General features: G+C 37.9%; 1 protein-coding gene across 4 annotated transcripts in view; it reads right to left on the bottom strand.

The window, feature by feature from the left end:
- RAB27A (RAB27A, member RAS oncogene family) overlaps positions 1-22,782 on the bottom strand; it is a 75,332-nt gene that overhangs the window by 10,305 nt on the left and 42,245 nt on the right. For all 4 annotated transcript variants that reach the window (XM_081831104.1, XM_081831106.1, XM_081831105.1 and 1 more), the window contains 4 exons: positions 19,368-19,542; positions 10,237-10,322; positions 7,905-8,008; positions 2,501-2,624 (listed from right to left, as the gene is read on the bottom strand). In XM_081831104.1, coding sequence (XP_081687230.1) covers positions 2,501-2,624; positions 7,905-8,008; positions 10,237-10,322; positions 19,368-19,520 — 467 coding nt within the window. In that variant the 5' untranslated portion in view covers positions 19,521-19,542. The remainder of the gene's footprint in view (positions 1-2,500; positions 2,625-7,904; positions 8,009-10,236; positions 10,323-19,367; positions 19,543-22,782) is intronic.

Consider the following 22,782-nt stretch of genomic DNA (forward strand, 5'->3'; position numbering starts at 1 on the left):
GACAGAAGGCAATGCTGGGCTCTTTGCTACCAGGAAGGAAGTGGAATCCTGAGAACCAGAACAGAAGAAACAAACAAAAGGCTGAAGAAACCCAGTGGGTGAAGAAGTCTATCCTGGCTCCCCTCCAGTACTTGAGAACATAATTGTTGGCTCTAGCTAACTCCTCTAGATACCCTATTTCTTTTGGCCTCACTACCATACTTCTCAAAAGCACAGTCTAGGTCCATGGTTTCCATTGCTTCATCACTTACTTCCTTCTCACCCCCTTGCAACATAGCTCCCCAGCTCCAGTTTCGACACTTCAGTATTCTCTGTGGTATCTGGCCTCCCTCTTTCCTTCCTACCACATTACCCGAGTGCCTCTCAAGAGTAGAAGAGCATATCAGAATCGCCTGTGGGGCTTGGTCAGCCTCCACCTCAGAATCACTACTCCAGGCCATTTGTGTCAGAAGATTAGAAGTGAGGCCCAGATCCAAGTATTTGCTAAGAGCTCCCCAGGTACTTCTAATAACAATCATGTGGAGAGCTTTTGAGAAACACCAATGCCCAGGCCCCCACCTGCGGAGGTTTTGTGACACGTCAACTTGGTTAGGTTGAACAACATTTCTGAGAATTTCCTTTCCAGTTAGGGTGGATCGCAGGAGAGGTTTGGGGGAGTTTGGGGAGTGGAAGTGAAGCAGCAGACTTTCCATAGCTCTCATACATCACTGCTGACCTGCTGGCTCGTCTGGTTGGCATAAGCCAGCAACCAAATCTGTACCGGCTCCACCTTCCCCAAGATCCTCCTTCAGTTTCTCCAACTCCTCGGCCAGGTGCATGTGCTTAGCCGTTATTCTCTAGGATACCCAGACCATCCAGGTCAGAGGCAACAAGCACGGAGGCAGGTTTCATTCTGTCATTATGGGTCCTAGCTAGTGTTTGTTCTCCCCACCTTAAACACCTTCCCTTCCTGACTGCCTGACCTGTGGACTTCAAGTTTCAGTGTCAAAATAACACCGTAAGGACTGCTTAACCAGCTCCCACAAGTGCATAAGGTCAAATACCTGTACCAAATCCCTTTATATGTAAGTATGTTTCTTCCATTGAATCTTGCCTGATAAACCACTCCAGACCAATTACCTCAGAAGCTCAGAGGTGAGGCCCAGACACAAGCATTTGTTAAAAGCTCCTCAGGTGCTTCTAACATGGTTGGGCACTGTCTACCCTAGAGTGAAAACCCCCACAACCTACTGCAAATCTGTGCCAGAGTAAGCCAGTATAGTTGATGGGAATAGATACACTCCCCAACCCCATGCTGCCTTGCCCCACCCCTAGAATTGAAAAAGATTTAAAATCCTGTTCCGCCCCCAACCCTACCTATTTTCTCTGATTTACTCCTTTTTCTTTTCCACAAATGCAGCTCCTACCCATCTAACAGATCACCACAATCTCCCTGTCTCTAGTATTTCCTCCCTTCACTTCACCCCCCCACTACCCCAGACTGATCTAGACAAGTACTTATCACATCCCTCCACATTCAAAGGATTTCAGCAACTCCCTGCCCCCCCAGGATTTCAGCAACTCTCCTTACCCGGTATTCTAAACTCTCCAGATTTTGACTTCTTCCCACCTGCCCAACCTAATCCTTCTACTCCCTTCCCAATGTGAAAGCTATCCTCGAGTGTCCTCTGGTCCTCCATCAGTCCAAGGAAGAACAAAGCAGTTTGTCACACAATAAAAAGAGAATGGCCCTCCCCTGGCTTCCTTGGATTCTGCCTAAAAACCAGGGCCAGTAGCTGGGTAACATCCCCTATCTCTCTCTCTACCTTCCCTTCCTTCTCAACTTCACTTGCTGCCTCCCACTTATATTAAGGGTAATTAATATATACACATTTGAGTTCTCATTGTATTAGAGGCAGAAAGAAAGTAAAGCACAAATTCCTTTGTAGAGATACCCTTGACATTTTAATAAGCAGCAGCTAACCCCTTCTTTCATGTCCAATTAATGCTACTGTGATCCTATTCCCAGAGTTCAAGGAAGAAGACAGTATTTAGATGATTCTCCACCACAAAAACACAACCTAAACCAAGGGAATGTCTATGCTCTCGCAGCATAGAAATTTCAAAGCCGATAGGCCTTCTTGTATGCTGGGGCTCTCTACAGCCTCACATGAACTGGCTTTGAAATTTTCTTGCTGAACAGAGAGAATTTTCTTACCCCCTGCATCTCCTACTTGCATCTTGGGAAAGCAGCCTTATATAGTTAGGGCATTTGCCCTCAAAGGTGTCTTTAAACACCAAGAGATTGAGAAAATGGGACGGAAGCATGGCCCTCACCCAATGTTTTTCCTAGGGTTCCCACTATCACATAATATTAATATGTAAAGTAGGTATTTATACTTCCCGAGGCCTACATCTGAGTGTGTTGTTTCAATTTTTTGCGTTCGCATCTTCTGTTATCCATTGTGCTAATGTTTGAATTGGGAATGTTTTCTCTAGATTTCTCCACAAAAGTACTCACCCATATTTCTCTGCAAGTCCTCTTGCTTCCTCCTCTTTTACTACTCTCTGGTCTTCCAGATCACTCTTATTTCCACAAAGCACTATATCTGGGTTTTCACAATACGCATGCATTTGTAGCTGGCCTGTAAGAAAAATTATTATAGGTAAATAATATGTGTGTGATCAATGGAGAATATATGCAAAAGTGCTCTGGAAACTCTAAGTGGATGTATGGACATAAGGAAATGATATAATGCTTTCAAAGCATCAGTAACCTAATCTGTAAAACTGAATGGATGGGACAGAGATGTAAAATTATCTTTAAGCACATATCCCACCTTATTTATATCAGAGAGGAATAGGAGAATTCGCCAACCCTCCAAAAGTGCATGCGTGCATGTGAACGACCATTTGCACACACACCTGTGGTTATCTTTCTATTGAAGGCCATTTGAAAAAAACTTGGAGAATTTTTAGTTCTTATTGCTAATCATAAAGTTCTGTTTCTCGTATAGTGTCTCCCCATAGCGATATTTTTAAAAGAACTGTCTTCCTATGAACTAGCGTGTTTCCATCTGAAATGTTTTCACATTTTTCTATTATCCTAAGGCAGAATCAATTCAATTAAAATAAGATATATGATTAAATGAGAGAAAACGTAGAATAAATAGGAAATGACTCTGTCACCAGAACTAAGGGGAAGCAGAAGACTACAATTCTTATTCCACAGCTTTTATTTCTTTTCACCTGAAAACCTGTAAATAGGCACACTTTTAAAAAACAATTAAACATGGGGCGCCTGGGTGGCTCAGTTGGTTAAGCGACTGCCTTCAGCTCGGGTCATGATCCTGGAGTCCCGGGATCGAGTCCCGCATCGGGCTCCCTGCTCGGCAGGGAGTCTGCTTCTCCCTCTGACCCTCCTCCCTCTCATGCTCTCTGTCTCTCATTCTCTCTCTCAAATAAATAAATAAAATCTTTAAAAAAAAAAAAAACAATTAAACAGGAGCGCCTGGGTGGCTCAGTCATTAAGCCTCTGCCTTCGGCTCAGGTCATGATCTCAGGGTCCTGGGATCGAGTTCCGCATCCAGCTCCCTGCTCCACAGGAAGCCTGCTTCTCCCTCTCCCACTCTCCCTGTTTGTGTTCCCTCTCTTGCTGTGTCTCTCTCTGTCAAATAAATAAATAAAATCTTAAAAAAAAAAAGCAATTAAATAGAAAGAGCTTCACTAAGCTAAATAGCTTAACCTCCCAAAGAAGTATTCATCACAACCCATAATGAAATTAAAGCAGCCCAAACTTTCACAGTAAGACATAGCTCAAAGTTGGTATGGCCTAATTTATTTTTATCATGGTTAACAAAAAAGTGTTGACATTTTAGTTCCTCATTACAAAGTCATGTTCATTATATCTTATCAAGAGAAAATCTAATCAGCAAGCATTCACTGATCATTAACATAGGCCAGATACTTTGTGCAGAATTTCAGGGCCCTGACCTTTGCCCTCAAGGGACAACTGGGGAACAAGGCCTGCATTGGCAAAACCAAACTGTGTAGGTTTCCAATAACTGCCATGTGCTTTCTTTTCTCCAGGCTGGTACACATGCTGTCCCCATGTGCTTGAATACCCAATGACAACCTTCCTTCCAGGAATCCCCACCCTTCTTTTAAGACTTGCCTCTCAGTTACCTCTACGGTGAAATCTTTCTGATCTCCAGAGTGGCTCTGTGCTCTATTAACCCCATATATGTCCAGTGTCATGATTATGAGCATGAACTCAGAACTGACTATGTCCAAGACTAAACCCTGGCTCTGCTGTTTACTAGCTGTGCGGCCCTGAGAAAGTCATTTCCCCACCTGTAAATGTTAATAATGAGGGTCCTTACTTCACAGGGTTAAGGTGTGGATTAAGGGAGTTAATGCAGTGATTCTCCAGGTAAGGTCCATGGGCCTTACCCTCACCAGGGAACTTGTTAGAAATGCAAATTCTCAGGTTCCACCCCAGATCTACTGAATCAGGAATGCTGGATATGGAGCCCAGAATCTGTGTTTTAACAAGCTCCCTGGGTGATCCAGATGCACACTCCTACTTGAGAACCACTAAATTAATATGTTAAAGCATTTAGAAGTGCTATGTAAGTATTACCATTAATGACGTTTAATAGTATTTGTTTATTTTGGAGACTCTGGGAAGTGTGATTATTGATTTTTCCTTTTACTTCTTCCTTCCTAATTTTTCTACGAAGACTGAATTACTTATTTAAAAAGTAAATTAATCAATTCTTTAAAAAAAATCTCACTAAGAAAAAGACACATACATAAATAACTACAACAACCCAGGGTGGTATGTGCTAAAAATCCTATAGGTAGTACAAAATATAATAGCAGTTACGAGGAAGGAAAACATTTAATCCAACTACAGTTATAGAAAATTTCATGGAGCCCATAATTTGCCAGATTTTAAAGAATAAGTAGAACTCTAACCAGTTTTAAAAAGGGAGTGGGTGTGGAGGGAGTGGGTGTGGGGACTGCTTTTCAGACAGGCAGAATAATAGGGATAAAAATATACAGGCAAAAACATGTAAAATATATACCTGTTGGGCTCTTATACCATTCATGTGAGGCTACAGAAACAATGTTTAGAAATTCAGGCTTACTTTAAAGTTTCTTTACAAAATAGGCTGCCACTCGAGGAATAACTATGGGCATGACTTGTCCATTCTCTGAGCTCTAGGAAGACAGATAAGTGAATACAACACTACCTGATTCCTTTCAGATATCAGATTTAGGCAGAGAAGACTCAGCTCTCGGTTCAGTCTTCTGAATTCAGCAGGGCTCACCTTTGGGCTTGCATGTATCCCCTTCCCAAGGAGCATGGAGAGCTTTGGAGTCAAGAGAGAACTGACTGCCAGGGCAGCTCTGGAGAAGCTAAAAGGAGGGTGCAGACCTGCTCTCCTCTCCCCAGGCCAGTCAGGGCTCAGGAGTCAGCTACTTGTTTAAGAGGCAACAGTGCCTTTGTTTCCACAAAAAAGAAGAAATGAATAATCCCTGTAATATTCAAAATGCTAATAAGCAGAGGAAAAATAAAATGTATAGACAATAAATTGTTATTCCTAATTAAGATTTGATATTATTATCTCTGATACTGAACACTAACTTTTTTCTTTTTTTAAAGGCAGGTTGGGGAGAATACTTTCCATTGAAGATATGAAATCCGCAAAATGTGTAAATTTTCTCTACCTAATTGCACTATAAGAATTCTTTTACACTATAAGGATAACAAAATAAAATGCATACATTACATATAATTTCACATAATTTTGTTATTTATCTAATGAGCTAAAAAGTCCAGATAGGCAAGATTTATCTGTCTCAGAGTTTCCATTTCTATCTGTGAAAAGAGGTGGGTTGATGATTTCTCAATGCTGAGATTCTATGAGCACATCTCTAATAAGAATCTTACAGTGTTTGGGGCGCCTGGGTGGCTCAGTTGGTTAAGCGACTGCCTTCAGCTCAGGTCATGATCCCAGGGTCCTGCGATCGAGTCCCACATCAGGCTCCCGGCTCAGTGGGGAGCCTGCTTCTCCCTCTGACCCTCTCCCCTCTCATGCTGTTTCTCTCCTGCTCACTCTCTAATAAATAAATAAATAAATAAATAATCTTTAAAAAAAAAAAAGAATCTTACAGTGTTTGATTTAAAGTCTCAGAACTTGTTAGAATGATACAAAGAAGAGGATGATGAGCAAGGGCTGAGGATAAAGGACTAGACATAGCCACCATCATTCAGCTTTAATCGAAATAATGAGGTGTGCGACACAGGCATTTAACCAAGTGAAGCCCAGTGAGCATAACTAAATTTGAGGAACCTATACTTAAAAGTATTAAATAGCTCTTCAGCCCATAATGATCAACTTAGTTAAGAAAGGGCATAAAAGGCTACTGAACGGAAAGCCAAACTCCACGTCCTCCAAGAAGGACAGGACTACTCTTCAAGGCCCAGAGTCCTCATCCTAAAATAAAGACACACCACCTGTCTGAATCTTCACCCAGGGTGCTTGTGAGGATCAACTACAAAGTATGTGAAAATGCTTTGAAAAATCACAATGCACCATATAAATTACTTATTTAAAAACTCCTTAAAAATAAGGTTTTCTACTATCAAAACCACAGCCAATGACCCCTTCGTAATACCAAAACACCAAGTTATTTTTAAATAGTAGGTATTTTTAATAAGTATTTTCATTTTAAGGATTTGGATGTTAAGAATTTAACATCACAGGGGCGCCTGGGTGGCTCAGTCAGTTAAGCGTCTGCCTTTGGCTCAGGTCATGATCCCCAGGGTCCTGGGATCGAGCCCCACATCGGGCTCCCTGCTCAGTGGGAAGCCTGCTTCTCTCTCTCCCGCTCCCCCTGCTTGTGTTCCCTCTCTCGCTGTGTCTCTCTCTGTCAAATAAATAAATAAAAATCTTTAAAAAAAAAAAAAAAAGAATTTAACATCACAGCCTTCCCCAATAGATTCTCTAGGTTTGCACTAATACAACTAATAGAGAAAAATGTACTTTTGCAAATTGTTATTTGATGAAGTGGCAGGATTTTTTTTTTTTTAAGATTTTATTTTTTTATTTATTTGAGAGAGAGAGACAGCGCGCGCACACGAGAGGGGGAGGGCCAGAGGGAGAAGCAGACTCCCCGCTGAGCAGGGAGCCCGATATGGGACTCGATCCTGGGACTCCAGGATCATGACCTGAGCCGAAGGCAGTCGCTTAACCAACTGAGCCACCCAGGTGCCCCGAAGTGGCAGGATTTTAAGTGGCTGCTAACCAACCATTTAAGAGATTAGGATCTCTCCAAAGAGCCAAGATGAGGGTGGGTGTGTGCACGTGTATAGTGCTGGGGACCACTTTTGCCAATGTAATTTTAGAATCTTCCATGATGGGGTCCTTCTGGCAACTGCTCTGGCCTTAAAAGGAGAAAAGGAAGCTCTGAGTACAGAAGAGACATGGAGCCAGGGGTATGATCTACTAAGCCTTCAAAAGATATTTATGTCTATGTAATAGATGTATTAAACCCTGGATGATATGAATCCTGATAGCATACAATAGGCAAGCAGATACTTAGAGATTTAACTTTCCTGGGCCTCTGTTTCCTTATCTATAAAATGGGGATAAGAGCATCCTCTGTTTTCCACATGTAAAGTGCTGCCACGTGCCTACAGGATAAGAAGTACCCAACAAACCAAAGTTAGTATTACTAGGAAAAGCAGAGTATTTCAGTAATCTCTGCCCCCAAAGTAAAATCTTACTCCTTTAAACAGCATTTTTAATAGTACTAGGAGCTCCTCCAAAACAACTTACAACAGAAGTAGAATTTCAGAGAGCACTGTATTGTGGGAAGGGGGGAGTGGGAGACAGGGAAACAATAGCACTTACTTATCCAGTTTCTGACACTGAGGAAACTTTGCTCATTTGTCAGATCAAAAAGCAGAAGAAACCCCATAGCATCTCTGAAGAACGCTGTTGTCAAGCTACGAAACCTAGGAACATAAAAGCAGATTGGTCATCTAAATCATGGCCCCACTCCTGAAATATAAAACTACCAATAGTGCCCTCGGCCTCTTCCAATAATTCATCAGTAACAAATTAGGTATTTAATAATGTGCCACTGTTTCTAATAACTTCATATTATATATGTATATTGTATCTCTTAATTACATAAGATTTAGCAAATTATGCTATCAAATGGATATCTAGAGCCACAAAGAATACTTAAAAATATACTGAGACTTTATAAAACACCAACAATTATCAAAAGTTATATTTGGAATTCAATCTTACAGAGAACAAACTGATGGCTACCAGAGGGGAGGTGGCGGGGGGGGGGGGAGGTGAAATATACAAAGGGGATTAAGAGTACACTTATGATGAGCACTGAGAAATGTATGGAACTGTGGAGTCACTCTATTGTATACCTAAGACTAATATAACACTGTACGTTAATTATACTGGAATTAAATAAAAATAAATAAAAATCATCTCTGTAAATTTTTAAAAATTAAAAAAACAAATTGGATGATGATATTCCAAAAGTATATAAGACACTTATTTATCACTTACATAAGTTTATATGTTAATGGACCATGTGATTTGAAAAATCAGACTGCTGGACAGGGATCCCAAGAACTGGTTCATGATCCCTTAGTCTCAGTCAAGAATTTACTTAATTAGGCCCAAAGCAATGGTTCTTGCTATATATGTTTTCTTTGTCCCTAGAAAGTTCAGCTTGACTTGATGTTACAATGGGGTCCATGACCTTTTAATTTTAGTCTCTAAAGAGGTCTCATAACTCTGATAACCATTTCTTTGGCTTTAAGGTGGGAGTAGTATTGACTCAGTCTTATCCTTTCTTGGTACTCTCTCTTCCAAGACTTTATCCTGCTGTCTCCCACTCTCTCTCCCTCTAAAGGTCAGTTTCCACTTTATTTTATTTTTATGTAAAGTCTGCAACTGACAGGCATAGATTCCAGGGAAGAAAATACTGGTATGAATTTGTCATCTAATCTGTTTAAGTTTTCTCAAATATTTCTAATCAATGTTTTTACAAGAAGAGTCCTTATCCTTTAGGAATACATACCAAAGTAATTATAAATGAAAATATCTGATAAATGGAATTTGCTTTAAAATAATTTGTGATTTTGGGCTCCCTGTTCTATGGGGAGCCTGCTTCTCCCTCTCCCACTCCCCCTGCTTGTGTTCCCTCTCTCGCTGTATCTCTCTGTCAAATAAATAAATAAAATCTTTAAAAAAATAAATAAAAATAAAATAATTTGGGGGAGGGGTAAGAAGGGATAGAGGTATACATGAAATAAGATAGGCTACAAATTGATGACTACTGAAACTGGGAAATATATACATGATTTTATTATACTATCCTCTGTAGTATATATATTTGAAGATTTTCATAATAAAAAGTTAAAAAACAGAACAGTTCAGGGGCGCCTGGGTGGCTCAGTCGATTAAGCATCTGACTCTTGGTTTTGGCTCAGGTCATGATCTCAGGATCATGAGATTGAACCCCGAGTCAGCCTCCACACTCAGTGGGGAGTTTGCTAAAGTTTCTCTCTCCCTCTCCCTCTGCCCCTCCCCCACCCTGGCTTGCTCGCTCGCTCTCAAATAAATCTTTTAAAAAATAAAAACCAAACAGAATACTTCAAAGAAACTGTGAGAGAAAACAGCAGCTATAACTAAAAGAAATTTCATATCAAGATTTCATGTGACTTATTTTGATCAAGCAACTTCTAACCATATGAGTTAATTCCAATCAGATTATCTGTGAGGTTTCCATAATCAGGCAAGAATAATGCAGGTAATTCTGCAGTTGTCTTTGTGGCTGTGTAAATAGCTAAAGTAAATGGAGAAAAGTGTATAAATCTTAAAGAACAAGAACAAGAAGAAAAATGAAGGAGGAGGAGGAAAGACAAAGGAAGGAGGAAGAGAAGAAAGGAGGAGGAAAAAGAAGGAAGAAGTAAAAACTCCATAACTAAGATAGTCTATTTTGAAAGGGATTCATTTTTCCCTTGACCTTGTATGAAATAGACATCATTATCATTTCAGACTGATAAATTTCCTGCTAATTTAGCAGCATGTCTTATCTAGGTGCAAGTCAACTAATCAACTGGCCTTTTCCTGCTCAGGAACTGTGTGAAGGGCATACCTGGTTTTTCCCTTTCCTCCAGTAAGGAACACATAACTAAAGATCTCATACCTCTCCTGCCCTGCCGTGTCCCATAATTGCAGGTGGATTCTCTGACCTCTGCCAATGGTTCCATCTGGTCCATTGGCTCTGTACACCTAAAATAGCAAAATGAAAGAGAAAAAGAAAACTTTTGAGACTGATGAACTCTTCCCACTTTTCTCTTCAGTACAACTCCCATAAGCATCTAAACTTCTAAAAAATCCCATCTGGAATACAACCTTATTTGTATGTTATTCCAAATAATTGTCTTTGGATAATATAATAATTTGTATTAAAACATATATACCTTATATATTTTTATAAATATATTATGAAATATATACATAACACATAATTTGTATAAAAATAATCTGCTCATATTTCCTCAAAGTTCCCTCAGGTCACCAGTATTTTTCCCAATCCCATCTTTAAAAAGTACTCTAAAGCAATTTTATAGGTAGGACCTCTGAAGATCTCTTCTTCCATAAAAGCAATGAAACATTGGCCAAAAAAAAAGTCAAAATCCACTTTTTCCAAACTCTGAAAATTAACAAAGAAACGCAATGTCCCAAGAAGCATCCAATCAAGAAAAATGGCTGAATATCAGTAAAAACAGTAAAATTTGTGCTGTTTTAATTTATCCTATTCCCATCCCACTCTTCCCAGCTCATCAATAGCCTTGAAAACCAAGAGATGCACAACTATAGTAGCTGTGAAAACAATCAGATCACTGGGCAATGAAGGGAGTGGAGGCAAAACAGGTTTGAAACTCCCCAAAGTCTCATCTCCAGAGTACTGTCTGAAAGTTGCCTGTAAAGCTCCATTCCCAGGCCTTGACTTGACTTTGCCAAACTCAGAGCTTGCTCTATGATAATAACCTTACCCTTAGGGCATTTGTTGAAAACAATTAGCAGCAATTATTTAACATCACAGCTACCAAAGGCAGCAATACCAATTGGGGCTAACAAAAGCCTAACCAAAAAAACTTGAAGAAAAAAAAAAAAAGGAAATGAGACGTCCATAGGGAGATTTGAAAAGCTCCAAAATGTTCTTTGGAATGTACCAGGCCAGTCTCATGTATAGCACTGTACATATGCCTGGGAAAGACTTGAAAAGACCCTATTATCTTATCTCTAGCTAACTTCGAGGCTCTTCTCAAGCAGGAAGTGAAGGCTAAGACAGAGTTGTAAACTGCCTGCAAGAGCATTAGGCACATGTCCCAAAACAGGCATGCACAAGCACATGTGCACATGCGCATGCATGCACACACACACACACACACACAGTGTCAGAAAAAGCTGACAGACTTATTGGTTCAAGAAATCTGTCTGCTCAGGGGTGCCTGGGTGGTTCAGTCAGTTAAGCATTTGACTCTTGGTTTTAGCTCCAGTCATGATCTCAGGGTTGTGAGATAGAGCCCCATGTCAGGCTCCATGCTTAGCACAAAGTCTGCTTGAGATTCTCTCTCTCCCTCTGCCCTTCCCCCTCCTTGGGAAAGGGGAGAAATCTAATTCTAGAGTTGCCAGATTATATTATTTAAAATGTCCAGTTTTCAGCAAAGTTTATGAGACACAAAAAGAAACAGGAAAGTATGGCTCATTACAGTGGGGGAGAGGAAATCAACAGAAACCATCCCTAAGGAAGGGGACTTAGTAGACAAAAAAAAAAAAAAAAAGGAAAGAAAAAGAAAAAGTCATTAAGATTTTATTTATTTATTTGAGAGAGAGAATGAGAGAGAGAGACCACAAGAAGAGGGAGGGTCAGAGGGAGAAGCAGACTCCCTGCCAAGCAGGGAGCCCGATGTGGGACTCGATCCCAGGACTCCAGGATCATGACCTGAGCCAAAGGCAGTCGCCCAACCAACTGAGCCACCCAGGCGCCCCAGTAGACAAAGACTTTAAATCAGCTATTATAAATATGTTCAAAGAACTAAAAGAAATCATGTCTAAAGAATTAAAGTATAGGGGCTCCTGGGTGGCTCAGTTGGTTAAGCACCTGCCTTTGGCTCAGGTCATCATCCTAGGGTCCTGGGATCAAGCCCCACATCAGGCTCCCTGATCAGTGGGGAGCCTGCTTCTTCCTCTCCCTCAACTGCTCCCCCTGCTTGTGCTTTCTTGTTCTCTCTCTCTCAAATAAATGAATAAATTTTTTTACAGAATTAGAGAAAAGAATAATGCCTCACTAAATAGAGAATGTTAATAGAGATAGATGTTATAAAAGGTAAATTGAAATTCTGGAGTTAAAAAGTACAGTAACTGAAGTGCAATATTCACTAAAGGGTTTCAATAGCAGACTTGAACTGGCAGAAGAAATAACCACTGAAATTGAAGATAGGACAGTTGAGGTTATCCAGGCCATGGCACAGAAGGAAAAAGAATAAAGAAAAATGAACAGAGTCTCAGAAACCTATGGAACCATCAAACATACCAATATATGCATACTGGCAATCCTATAAAAAGACAGAGGCAGAAAATATTTTTGCAGAAATAATAGAAAAAACCTCCAAAATTTGATGAAAAACATTCATCTGCACATTCAAGAAACTCAGTAATCTCCAATAAAGTAATAGAGATTGGCTAGACACATCATCATACTGTCAAAATCCAAAGATAAAAAGAGTATCTTAAAAGCAGCAAGTGAGGGCGCCTGGGTGGCTCAGTTGGTTAAGCGACTGCCTTCAGCTCAGGTCATGATCCTGGAGTTCCGGGATCGAGTCCCGCATCGGGCTCCCTGCTCTGCAGGGAGCCTGCTTCTCCCTCTCCCACTCCCCCTGCTTGTGTTTCCTCTCTCGCTGTGTCTCTCTCTGTCAAATAAATAAAATAAAATAAAATAAAAAGCAGCAAGTGAAAAGTGATTCATCACATACAAGGAATCTCAATAAGACTAACAGCTGACTTGTCATTAAAGAACAATAAAGGCCAAAAGGCAGTAGGATGACAAAGTGCTGAAAGAAAAAAGACTATCAACCAAGAATTCTATATCCAACAAAGCTATTGTTTAAAATTGAAAGAGAAAGTAAGACATCAGCAGATAAACAAAAACAGAAAATTCATCACCAGCATACTTGCTGTATAAGGAATAATAAAGACAGTGCTTCAGGCTGAGATAAAAGGACACTGGACAGTAAGTTAAATCCATAAAAAGTAAAGAGAACCAGAAAAATAACTACATAGGTAAATATAAAATACAGTATAAATGTATTTTTTAATTCTTTTCTTCCATCTGATTAAAACACAACTGTATGAATAATCATAAATCTGTTGATTGGCACATAGCATATCAAAATGTAATTTGTATGACAATAACAGTGCAAAGGAGGGAGCAGGAAATGAAGCAGAGTTTCATGATAGTATTGAAATTAAGCTGGTATTAATCCAAACTACGCTGTTAAAAATTAAGATGATAATTGTAATCCCCAGGGGAACTATTAAAAAAATAACTCAAATATATAGTAAAAATAATGACAAGGAAATTAGAATGGTATACTAGAAAGTATATAACAAAAAATAAAGTAGTCATGAAAAAATAGAGGAACAAAAAATAAGACACATACAAAACAAGTAGCAAAATGGCAAACATAAATGCTTTATCAGTAATTAAATATAAATGAATTAAATACTCCAAATAAAAGGCAGAGATTGGCAAAGTGGATTTAAAAACATGATCCACTATGTACTGTCTATAAGAGACATGCTTTAGATTCAAAGACACAAAGAGGTTGTAAATAAAAGGATGGGGGGAAAATATCATGCAAACAGTGACTAAAAGACAGTTGGAGTGGCTTTACTAATATTAGAAAAAATAAACTTTAAGACAAAAATTGTTATTAGGGACAAAGAAGGATATTTCATAATGATAAAAGGGTTACTCCATTAAGAACATGCAGGGAGAAAAAGGAGAAATAAACATGTCAACCATTATATTGAGAGACTTCAATACTCCACTTTTCATAATGGATAGAACAAGTAGGCAGATGAACAAGGAAACAGAAGACTTATACAACACTGTAAACCAAAGACATAACAGACATCCACAGAACACTCAACAACTGCAGAACGCACATTCTTCCCAGGTACACATGAAACATTCTCAAGGATAGGCCATATATTAGATCATGAAACAAGCCTCGATAAACTTCAAAGTCTGAAATAATACAAACTATGTCTCCAACCACAATGGGGTAAAACTAGCAATCATTAACAGAAAGAAAATTTTGGAAAACTCACAAATATATAGAAATTAAATAACACAGTCTTAAATAACAATGGGTCAACGAAGAAACACAAGGGAAACTAGAAAATCTAATGAAGTACTGTATGGTGACTAATATAACATAATAAAAAAAAAGGAAATATTTTTAGATGGATAAAAATAAAAGCACAACTTCAAAAAATTATCAAATGAAGCTAAAGCAGTGCCCAGAGGTAAATTTATAGCAGTAAATACCTATATTAAAAAAAGAAGAAAGATCTCAAATCAATAACTTAACTTTCAACCTTAAGAAACTAGAAAATAAGAGAAATTAAACCAAAAGCAAACAGAGGGAAAGAAATTATAGTGGAAATAAATTATCTTTTCTTTGAAAAGGTCAACAAAATTGATAAACCTTTAGCTAGACTGACCAAGGATAAAAATAGGAGACTCAAATTCCTAAAATCAGGAAGTTTTAAAAAGATCTCCTATATATCCAAACATATTAAAAAATAATAAAAAGTAAAATAATTTTTTAATATTTGTTTGAGAGAGAGAGACAGCATGAGTGAGAGGGGCAGATTGAGAGGGAGAATCTCAATCAGACTCTGCTCTGAGTGCAAAACCCAATGTGGGGCTAGATCTCACAACCCTGAGATGATGACCTGAGCCAAAACCAAGAGTCAGACACTCAACTGACTGTGCCACCCAGGCACCCAAATTAAAATAATTTTTAAAAACTTTTAAAAAGGGGGGCACCTGGGTGGCTCAGTCATTAAGCGTCTGCCTTTGGCTCAGGTTATGATCCCAGAGTCCTGGGATCGATTCCCGCATCGGGCTCCCTGCTCAGCTAGGAGCCTGCTTCTCCCTCTCCCGCTCCCCCTGCTTGTGATCCCTCTCTCACTGTGTCTCTCTCTGTCAAATAAATAAAATCTTTAAAAAAAAAAATTTAAAAAGGACAACACTACCAACTTTACATATATAAAAAGATTATAAAGGAATACTATGAACAACTGTATGCCAAAAAATTAGATAATCATATGCCTAGACACAAACAATTGAAACTAACTCAAGAAGAAATAGAACATCTAAATAGACATATAACAAATAAGGAGACTGAATTAGTAATCAAAAACCTATCACAAAGAAAAGGCCAGGCCCAAATGTCTTCACTGGTGAATCTGACCAAGCATTTGGAGAGGAATCAACACCAATCTTTCCCAAACTTCCAAAATATAGAAAAGAAGGAAACACTTCTCAACTCATTTTGTAAGGCCAATATTATCCTGATACCAAAACTAAAGATATGCAGAAAAAAAAACTACAGACCAATATCCATTCTGAGTATATAGACACCAAAATACTAGCAAACAGAATTCAGCAACATATAAGAAGGATTATATACCATGACAAAGTAAAATTTGTCACAGGAACAGCAAGGTTGATTTGACTTACAAAAATCAGTCAGTCAATACAATTATAATACACCATAGTGGAATAAAGGACAAAACCACATGACCATCTCTATAGATGCAGAAAAAAAATCCTTTGAAAATATTCAATGTCTTTCATGACAAAAACACTCAAAAACAGAAGAGAATGTCCTCAACTTGAAAAACAGCATCTATGAAAAAACACAGAGCTTACATTGTACTTAATGGTGAAGGTCTGAATGCTTTCTCCCTGCAATCAAAAACAAGATGAGGATGTCCTCTTTCATCAGTTCTATTCAACATTTTACTGGAGGTTCCTGCGAGGGTAATTAGGCAAGAAAAAAAATAAAACATATCCAAATTGGAAAAGAAGAAGTAAAGCAGAAGATGACATGATCTTGTATATAGAAAACCCTAAGGAATAAATACACACACACACACACACAATTAGAACTAATAAACAAGTTCAGCAAGGTTTCTGTATACAAGATCAATTTACAAAATAAATTCTATTTCTATACACTGGCAATGAACAATTCAAAGTGAATTAAGAAAACAATTCAATTTCCAATAGCATAAAAATTTTAAATACTTAAGAATAAATTGAACAAAAAAGTGTAAAACTTACACTGTGAAAGCTATAAAACATTGTTGAAAGAAATTAAAGATCTAAACAAATGGAAAACTATCTCATGTTCATGGATCAGAAGATGTAATATTGTTAAGATACCAATATTCCCCAAATTGATCTACAGATTCGGTGCAACCCCTATCAGAGTCTCAGCTGACTTCTTTGTAGAAATTGATAAGCTGACCCTAAAATTCAAATGGAATTGCAAGGAATCAAAAACAATCTTGAAAAGGAAGAACAAAGTGGGAGGACTCATGCTTCCCAATTTCAAAACTTAGTACAAAGCAGAAGTAATCTAGATAGTACTGGCTTAAGGATAGATATCAAGATGAATGGAATACAATTGAGAGTGCAAAAATAAACACTTATATTTATGGTCAACTGATTTTGAACAAGAGTACCAAGACCACTCATGGGGGAAAGACTAGTCTGTTCAATAAATGCTGCTGGGACAACTGGACAACCCTATGCAAAAAAAAAAAAATAGAAGCTGGACCCCTTTCATACCATATACAAAAATTAACCCAAAATGGGATCATAGACCTAACCATAAGGGCTATAATTATTTACATATAATTAAAATATATATAATTTAAATATATATAATTTAAATATATATATATATATGAACATTTATCCAGAATATATTTTTAAAACTCTTAAAAGAAAAGACAACCAATTTCAAAACAGGCAAACAATCTGAAGACATTTCTCCAAAGATGATACACAAATGGCTAATAAGTACATGAAAGAAATGATTGCTCAAAAACATCTGTCATCAGGGAAATTTATGTCAAACCTACAATGAGATACCACAGCACACTCACTGGAATGGTTATAATCAAATAGACAATAACAAGAGTTGGTGAGGATATGGAGAAAATGGAACCCTCCTACATTGCTGGTAAGAATGTAAAATGGTGCAGCATCTTTAGAAAATTTGGAAGTTACTCAAAGTTAAATAGAGAGTTATCATATGGCAAATTAATTCTATGCCTAGGTGTATACCCAAGAGATTTGAAAACATAAGACCACACAAAAAATGTATATGACTCTCATGGTTCATCTCCCCTCCTGCTATCTTCCTTTTTTTTTTTTTTTTAGCATATAATGTATTATTTGTTTCAGAGGTATGGTGATTAACATAATAAAAAAAAAAGTACAAAGGCACACTGAGTAGAAGCAATTTATAATACATCTATTTAAAAAAGGGCTCATATCCAAAATATATTTTTAAATTTCTACAAATAAAAAAAGGGCAAAAGACAAAAAAAAAATGTATATGACTGTTAATGGAAGCAATATTCATTATAGCTTAAAAGTGAAACCACCCAAATGTCTATCAATGGATGAATAGATAAACAAAATGTGGTATATCAATACAATGGAATATTATTTGGTCATAAAAAAGAATGAAGTTCTGATACATGCTACAACATGGATGAACCTTGAAAACATTATGCTAAGTGAAAGAAGCCAGACACAAAAGGCCATATATTGTATGATTCTATTTATATGATATGTCCAGAATAGTCAAATCTATACAGAATAGATTAGTGGCTAGAGGGAGGATAAATGGGGAATGACTGCTAAAGGGCATGAGGTTTCCTTTGGGGGTAAAGAAATGTTCTAAAATGAGATGCACAACTGTGAATATTACTAAAAACCACTGAATTGTACACTTCCAATGGGTGATTTTTATGTGAATTATATCTCAATAAAGTGATTTTTAAAAAACAAGGTTATAAAATGGGAATTAATAAATATAATCACATACATATATATTGATTCTACTAATTATATGTCAATACTAAAAATTTAATGAAATCCTACTCTTACTCAGTGTCTCTGAGTCTATAAGATTCTCTGGCAGTGAAAGAAAAAGACCTTGAGTAAGAAGGAATGAATTTTTCTACCCTAGAAGCCAGAGACCCTTTATCTTTTCCAGGTAGAATATGCTCCATTGAAAGATCTGTGTCATTAATCTCTTGACCACTTGTTGAGGGGCTTCATGGTAACAGTCGATTTTTCAGCAAGAAATGTAGCTCATGATGAAGGCCATCTTCTCTCTGCAAATCTGACACAGGGACCTCCTGCCCTCCCCTCCACGAGCAGAATAACTTGCAGCCCTAGGGTCCCTTAAATAAAGAAAAAAAGAGCCTCTTCCTTCATCATTGAGTAGAACCTCCCTGTTCCCTTGGTAACTTCCCAGCTCAACATACACGACTGGCATTCTCACTCCCACGCCAACCTCATCTTCCTGGCAGCAGTGACAAGTTCTGCCATTTAGTCTTCCATGTGGGACTGAATTAAGACAAAGGCCATTAAAAATGACATCAAAGGTGGAAGAAACAGTCCACAAAACAGGAGTAGGTTGGCTAGGGTGGTTTGTAGGCTTCATAACAAAGGTAGACAAATAACTTTGTGGAGTTCTGAGGGAACATACAAGTCAAAGGGTATCAAGGGAAAATTAAAAGAAATCTTCACTTTTGTCTCATTGGTTTTATATTAAAGGTCCTTCAGCACAACCTTCTACTTTATTTTTATTTTTTTAAAGATTTTATTTATTTAATTGACACAGAGAGAGAGACAGCAAGAGAGAAAACACAAGCAGGGGGAGTGGGAGAGGGAGAAGCAGGTTTCCCACTGAGCAGGAAGCCCAGCATGGGGCTCGATCCCAGGATCCTGGGATCATGACCTGAGCCAAAGGCAGACGCTTAATGACTGAGCCACCCAAGTGCCCCAGCACAACCTTTTAAATCACATTTCCTAGATTGAACAAAATACACTTTCACATGCACCCTTCCAATTTTATATTCCAAACTTTGTCCTTCTAATTCCTACAAAATAAACTGGACAGACAGGCAAATACTGAATCAGAGATCACATTTTTATATAGAACTTACCACTCTCTTTTCCCTGAAATCAATGCCCACTGTCGTGATAAATTTGGAGTTAAATTTACCATCTGTGTACTGGTAAAGTACACTGGTCTTCCCTACTCCAGAGTCTCCCAAAGCTAAAAACTTGATGAGGTAATCATAGTCTCCATCAGACATAATGAAGAACTCAGTGGTTCACCTGTAAAATACAAACAAATGCATATTTACTAAAAAGCTATCAGGAAATATTAGAATCTTCCATGAATAAAGTGAGTTGTTTTAATATCCAGTTCAATAAGTACTATGTGATACCTATATGCCTAAGGGTTCTGTGAAGAGAATTAGAGAGTATTCACTGCCGCAAGGACCTAATAATTTGCTAGATGAGATGTTACCAAAATAATAAATAACAGCTTAATTTAAATTTAATGTGCATATTATAGTACCATTAAGACAAAAATTCCAAGTCAGAGTAAAAATTAAGAAGACAACCAGCACTAAGTCTTACATACAGATCACATAGAACAAAAATTTTGAAAAGAAAGAAGGAGAATGTTAGAGGAATAATAATAATTCTTAGAGTGCAAGTGGTTCCAACTCCCCCCCTTCTTTTTCAGTCTCCTGGTGCCCTTTTCATGATTTGTTTTTATTCTCTAAATAGATTCCAACTTCTCAAAATATCAGTCCAACTGAAAATGTAGTCTGTCTCCAGGGAAGACTTACCTCTTTTTATGCTCCCATTTCTAATACCAATAAACCCTCCAGAAAATCAGAAAAATAATCAGTTCTCCCACTACCACTGACAACTCCACATGCCATTCAAACATGCATATTCACCTATTCACATACACATCAGATGCCCTACATTGGATGCTGCTGATTTTCCTCTCAATGTCTATTTTCACTAAGCCTCACACTGAGAAACTTCACTACAATTCTCAATGCTTCCTATAAGATTTCTATAGATCCATAAAATTAATAAAAGCGCAAGCAAGGACATTTATTGATTTTCAAGGCTTCTTTCCCCCCACCCCATCCTCAATTTGGTGATTCACCTTATGCTCAAAATTCCTGAATGCTTACCCCCAAGAGCCACTGCAATTTACTTCCTCATAGTGCCTTAGTAAAGATCTGGGACCTCATATTCAGATATGGCTGGTCAGCTGATTAGGGCAGAGACTCCACAAACATTCATAATTCTATTTGCACACTATAAAGAATGACACTTCACAGATGATGGCTTCCCTACATTATAGCTTCCGTATTCACAGGTTTGGTTGCAGTATTAATGGTATATAACAGAATTCCTCTCCAGAAGCGGACCAATAGGGTACAAATAAATATTCTACTACGTCATATCATAGGATCTCATTTGGCTCCAAGTTATTCATTAATTAGAGCTAAGAATTGAAAAGCAGGTCCAGATAACGTTTAATCATTTTGGAGGTTCCCCTCAAAATGAATGAGGAAGCAGAAAGCAACTCCAAATTCTGCAATGAGAATGATTCAAGACAACACTTACTTCCTCTTTACTTTTAATTTGAACAAAGGGTGGTCATTCCTATGTCTATGTTTTAATATCATTTAAGGTACAGGAGAAAATGATGTCACCAATGTCATCACTTTTCTAGAATTCTCTAGATCCACTTGAATGGAATTCAAAGACAGATGAAACTGTATCGGCTGCACCAAAATTTAATGTGTTTAGTTATCACGGGAGAAGAATCACACATATAAATCTAAAAATGCTCTTTGTGGGTTTTTCTATTCATATTGACAGTGATACATAACAGTTTGTTCCCAAACCAAGCCATCATAAAGGAAGTATTAACAAACCAAATACCACAACTGAAGGTATATAAGTTTCACCATCAATATTAATCATAGTTTGCATTCTTCAGATCGCACCTCTAGGCAATTATCTGCCTTGTTAATCTGAAAATAAATGTCCAAACCTTTCACTCTCTGGGTTCAGTTTTCCAAAGGATGAAATAGAACCCAGAGAGGTTAACTCATTTGCACAGTCTAGAATATAAATCCCTTAATTCCAAGTTCAATGTCCAGTCTACCTCCAAGCTTATTGTCTGTTACTCAAGCTTCCACAAATGCATGTTGGGCTTAAAGGTGACCAGGTATGGTATCATACAAGGTAGCCTAATAGGAAACACATGACCTCCAAAGTCAAGCTGAGCTGGGCTAAATTCCATGTCTCCCACATGGCTCAAATGTCTCTGAGTCTTGGACAGGTTTCTATCCTGTGAAAAAGAAGATACTATATACCCTCCTTCACACCATTGTTCTAAAGATTGAACAAGATACTCTTTGTGAAGCACCCAGCACAGTGCTTGGCATATACTGAATACTCAGTAAATGTTAGCTAACCCTCTTCACCCCATTCTGGACAGATCGCACTGGCTCTAAAGACCTAGAACAATCTCTGAAATCGCCTCTGAGTAGCTCAAAACATATTTCTAGCACAAAGGATTTCTAACTGGCTCAGAGTCCTTTGCCGAGTCAACACATCACTTTCAAAGTAATTCTGATCTTTTTTGGCCAATTTAAAGCATTTTCATTTTAAATTGACATGCCTATTGCAAAAGAAGTTATGACCAGCTTAAAAACAGGTTCAAATCTGTATAAAACACTGCAGTCCATTCTACCAAGCTCATACTTGTTCAAAAAAATCTGAATGGTTCATTGTAGTTCAGAATGAAAGAGTCGAATTCAAAGAGGTTACACGTACAAAAATATTTCTGACTGAGCTAAAGCCACTTTGGCTAAAACTAAATATATCTAATGAAAATTACTGGGGTCTGGTTTCAATAGCTCAAACTGCTTCAAACTAGTTTTACCTAGCTCAAAAAAGTTCTGACCTGGAAGGCATGTTCTGACTGGCTCACATGAGGTTTGATTGGTTTGGAGTATATTTTACTGAGTCAAACTAGTGCTGACCAGTTAAATCTCTTCAACTGGGTCATACTTGCTCTAATTTTATCAAACTGCTTATAACTAATTCATGTCATCTATAAAATTGCTTTTACTGTCTTAGACTGATTAAAAACTGGTTCAAACCAGGCCAAGTTGACTGATCAGATGTTCAAACAGTTCAAGACTAGAAATGTAAAATGATAAACAGAAACACAAAAAGCAATGGTTTAGTGCTTTAAACATATGCTGAACCAAAACATTTAATTTTTACTTATAATTACCTCAGTTGCAGATAGTCTATACACCCAATTTATCTCCACCACAATATAGTTTCTTTCTACACTTGAACGGTTTGTATGTGTTAGAGAACAGTAAACAGGTTGGGAGAAAGGAATATGGGCATGATGGCAGAGAATATGATAAACAATAGGAAAAGGTGTGATGAGTGACAGAGGCTTCCTTGGTTGACAACTCCACCATTCATTTTATCTCAGGGACCTGGCAGCAAAAC

Source organism: Leptonychotes weddellii, chromosome 9 (genome assembly GCF_054177405.1).
Source record: "Leptonychotes weddellii isolate Sample4059 chromosome 9, ASM5417740v2, whole genome shotgun sequence".
Taxonomy (NCBI): Eukaryota; Metazoa; Chordata; class Mammalia; order Carnivora; family Phocidae; genus Leptonychotes; species Leptonychotes weddellii.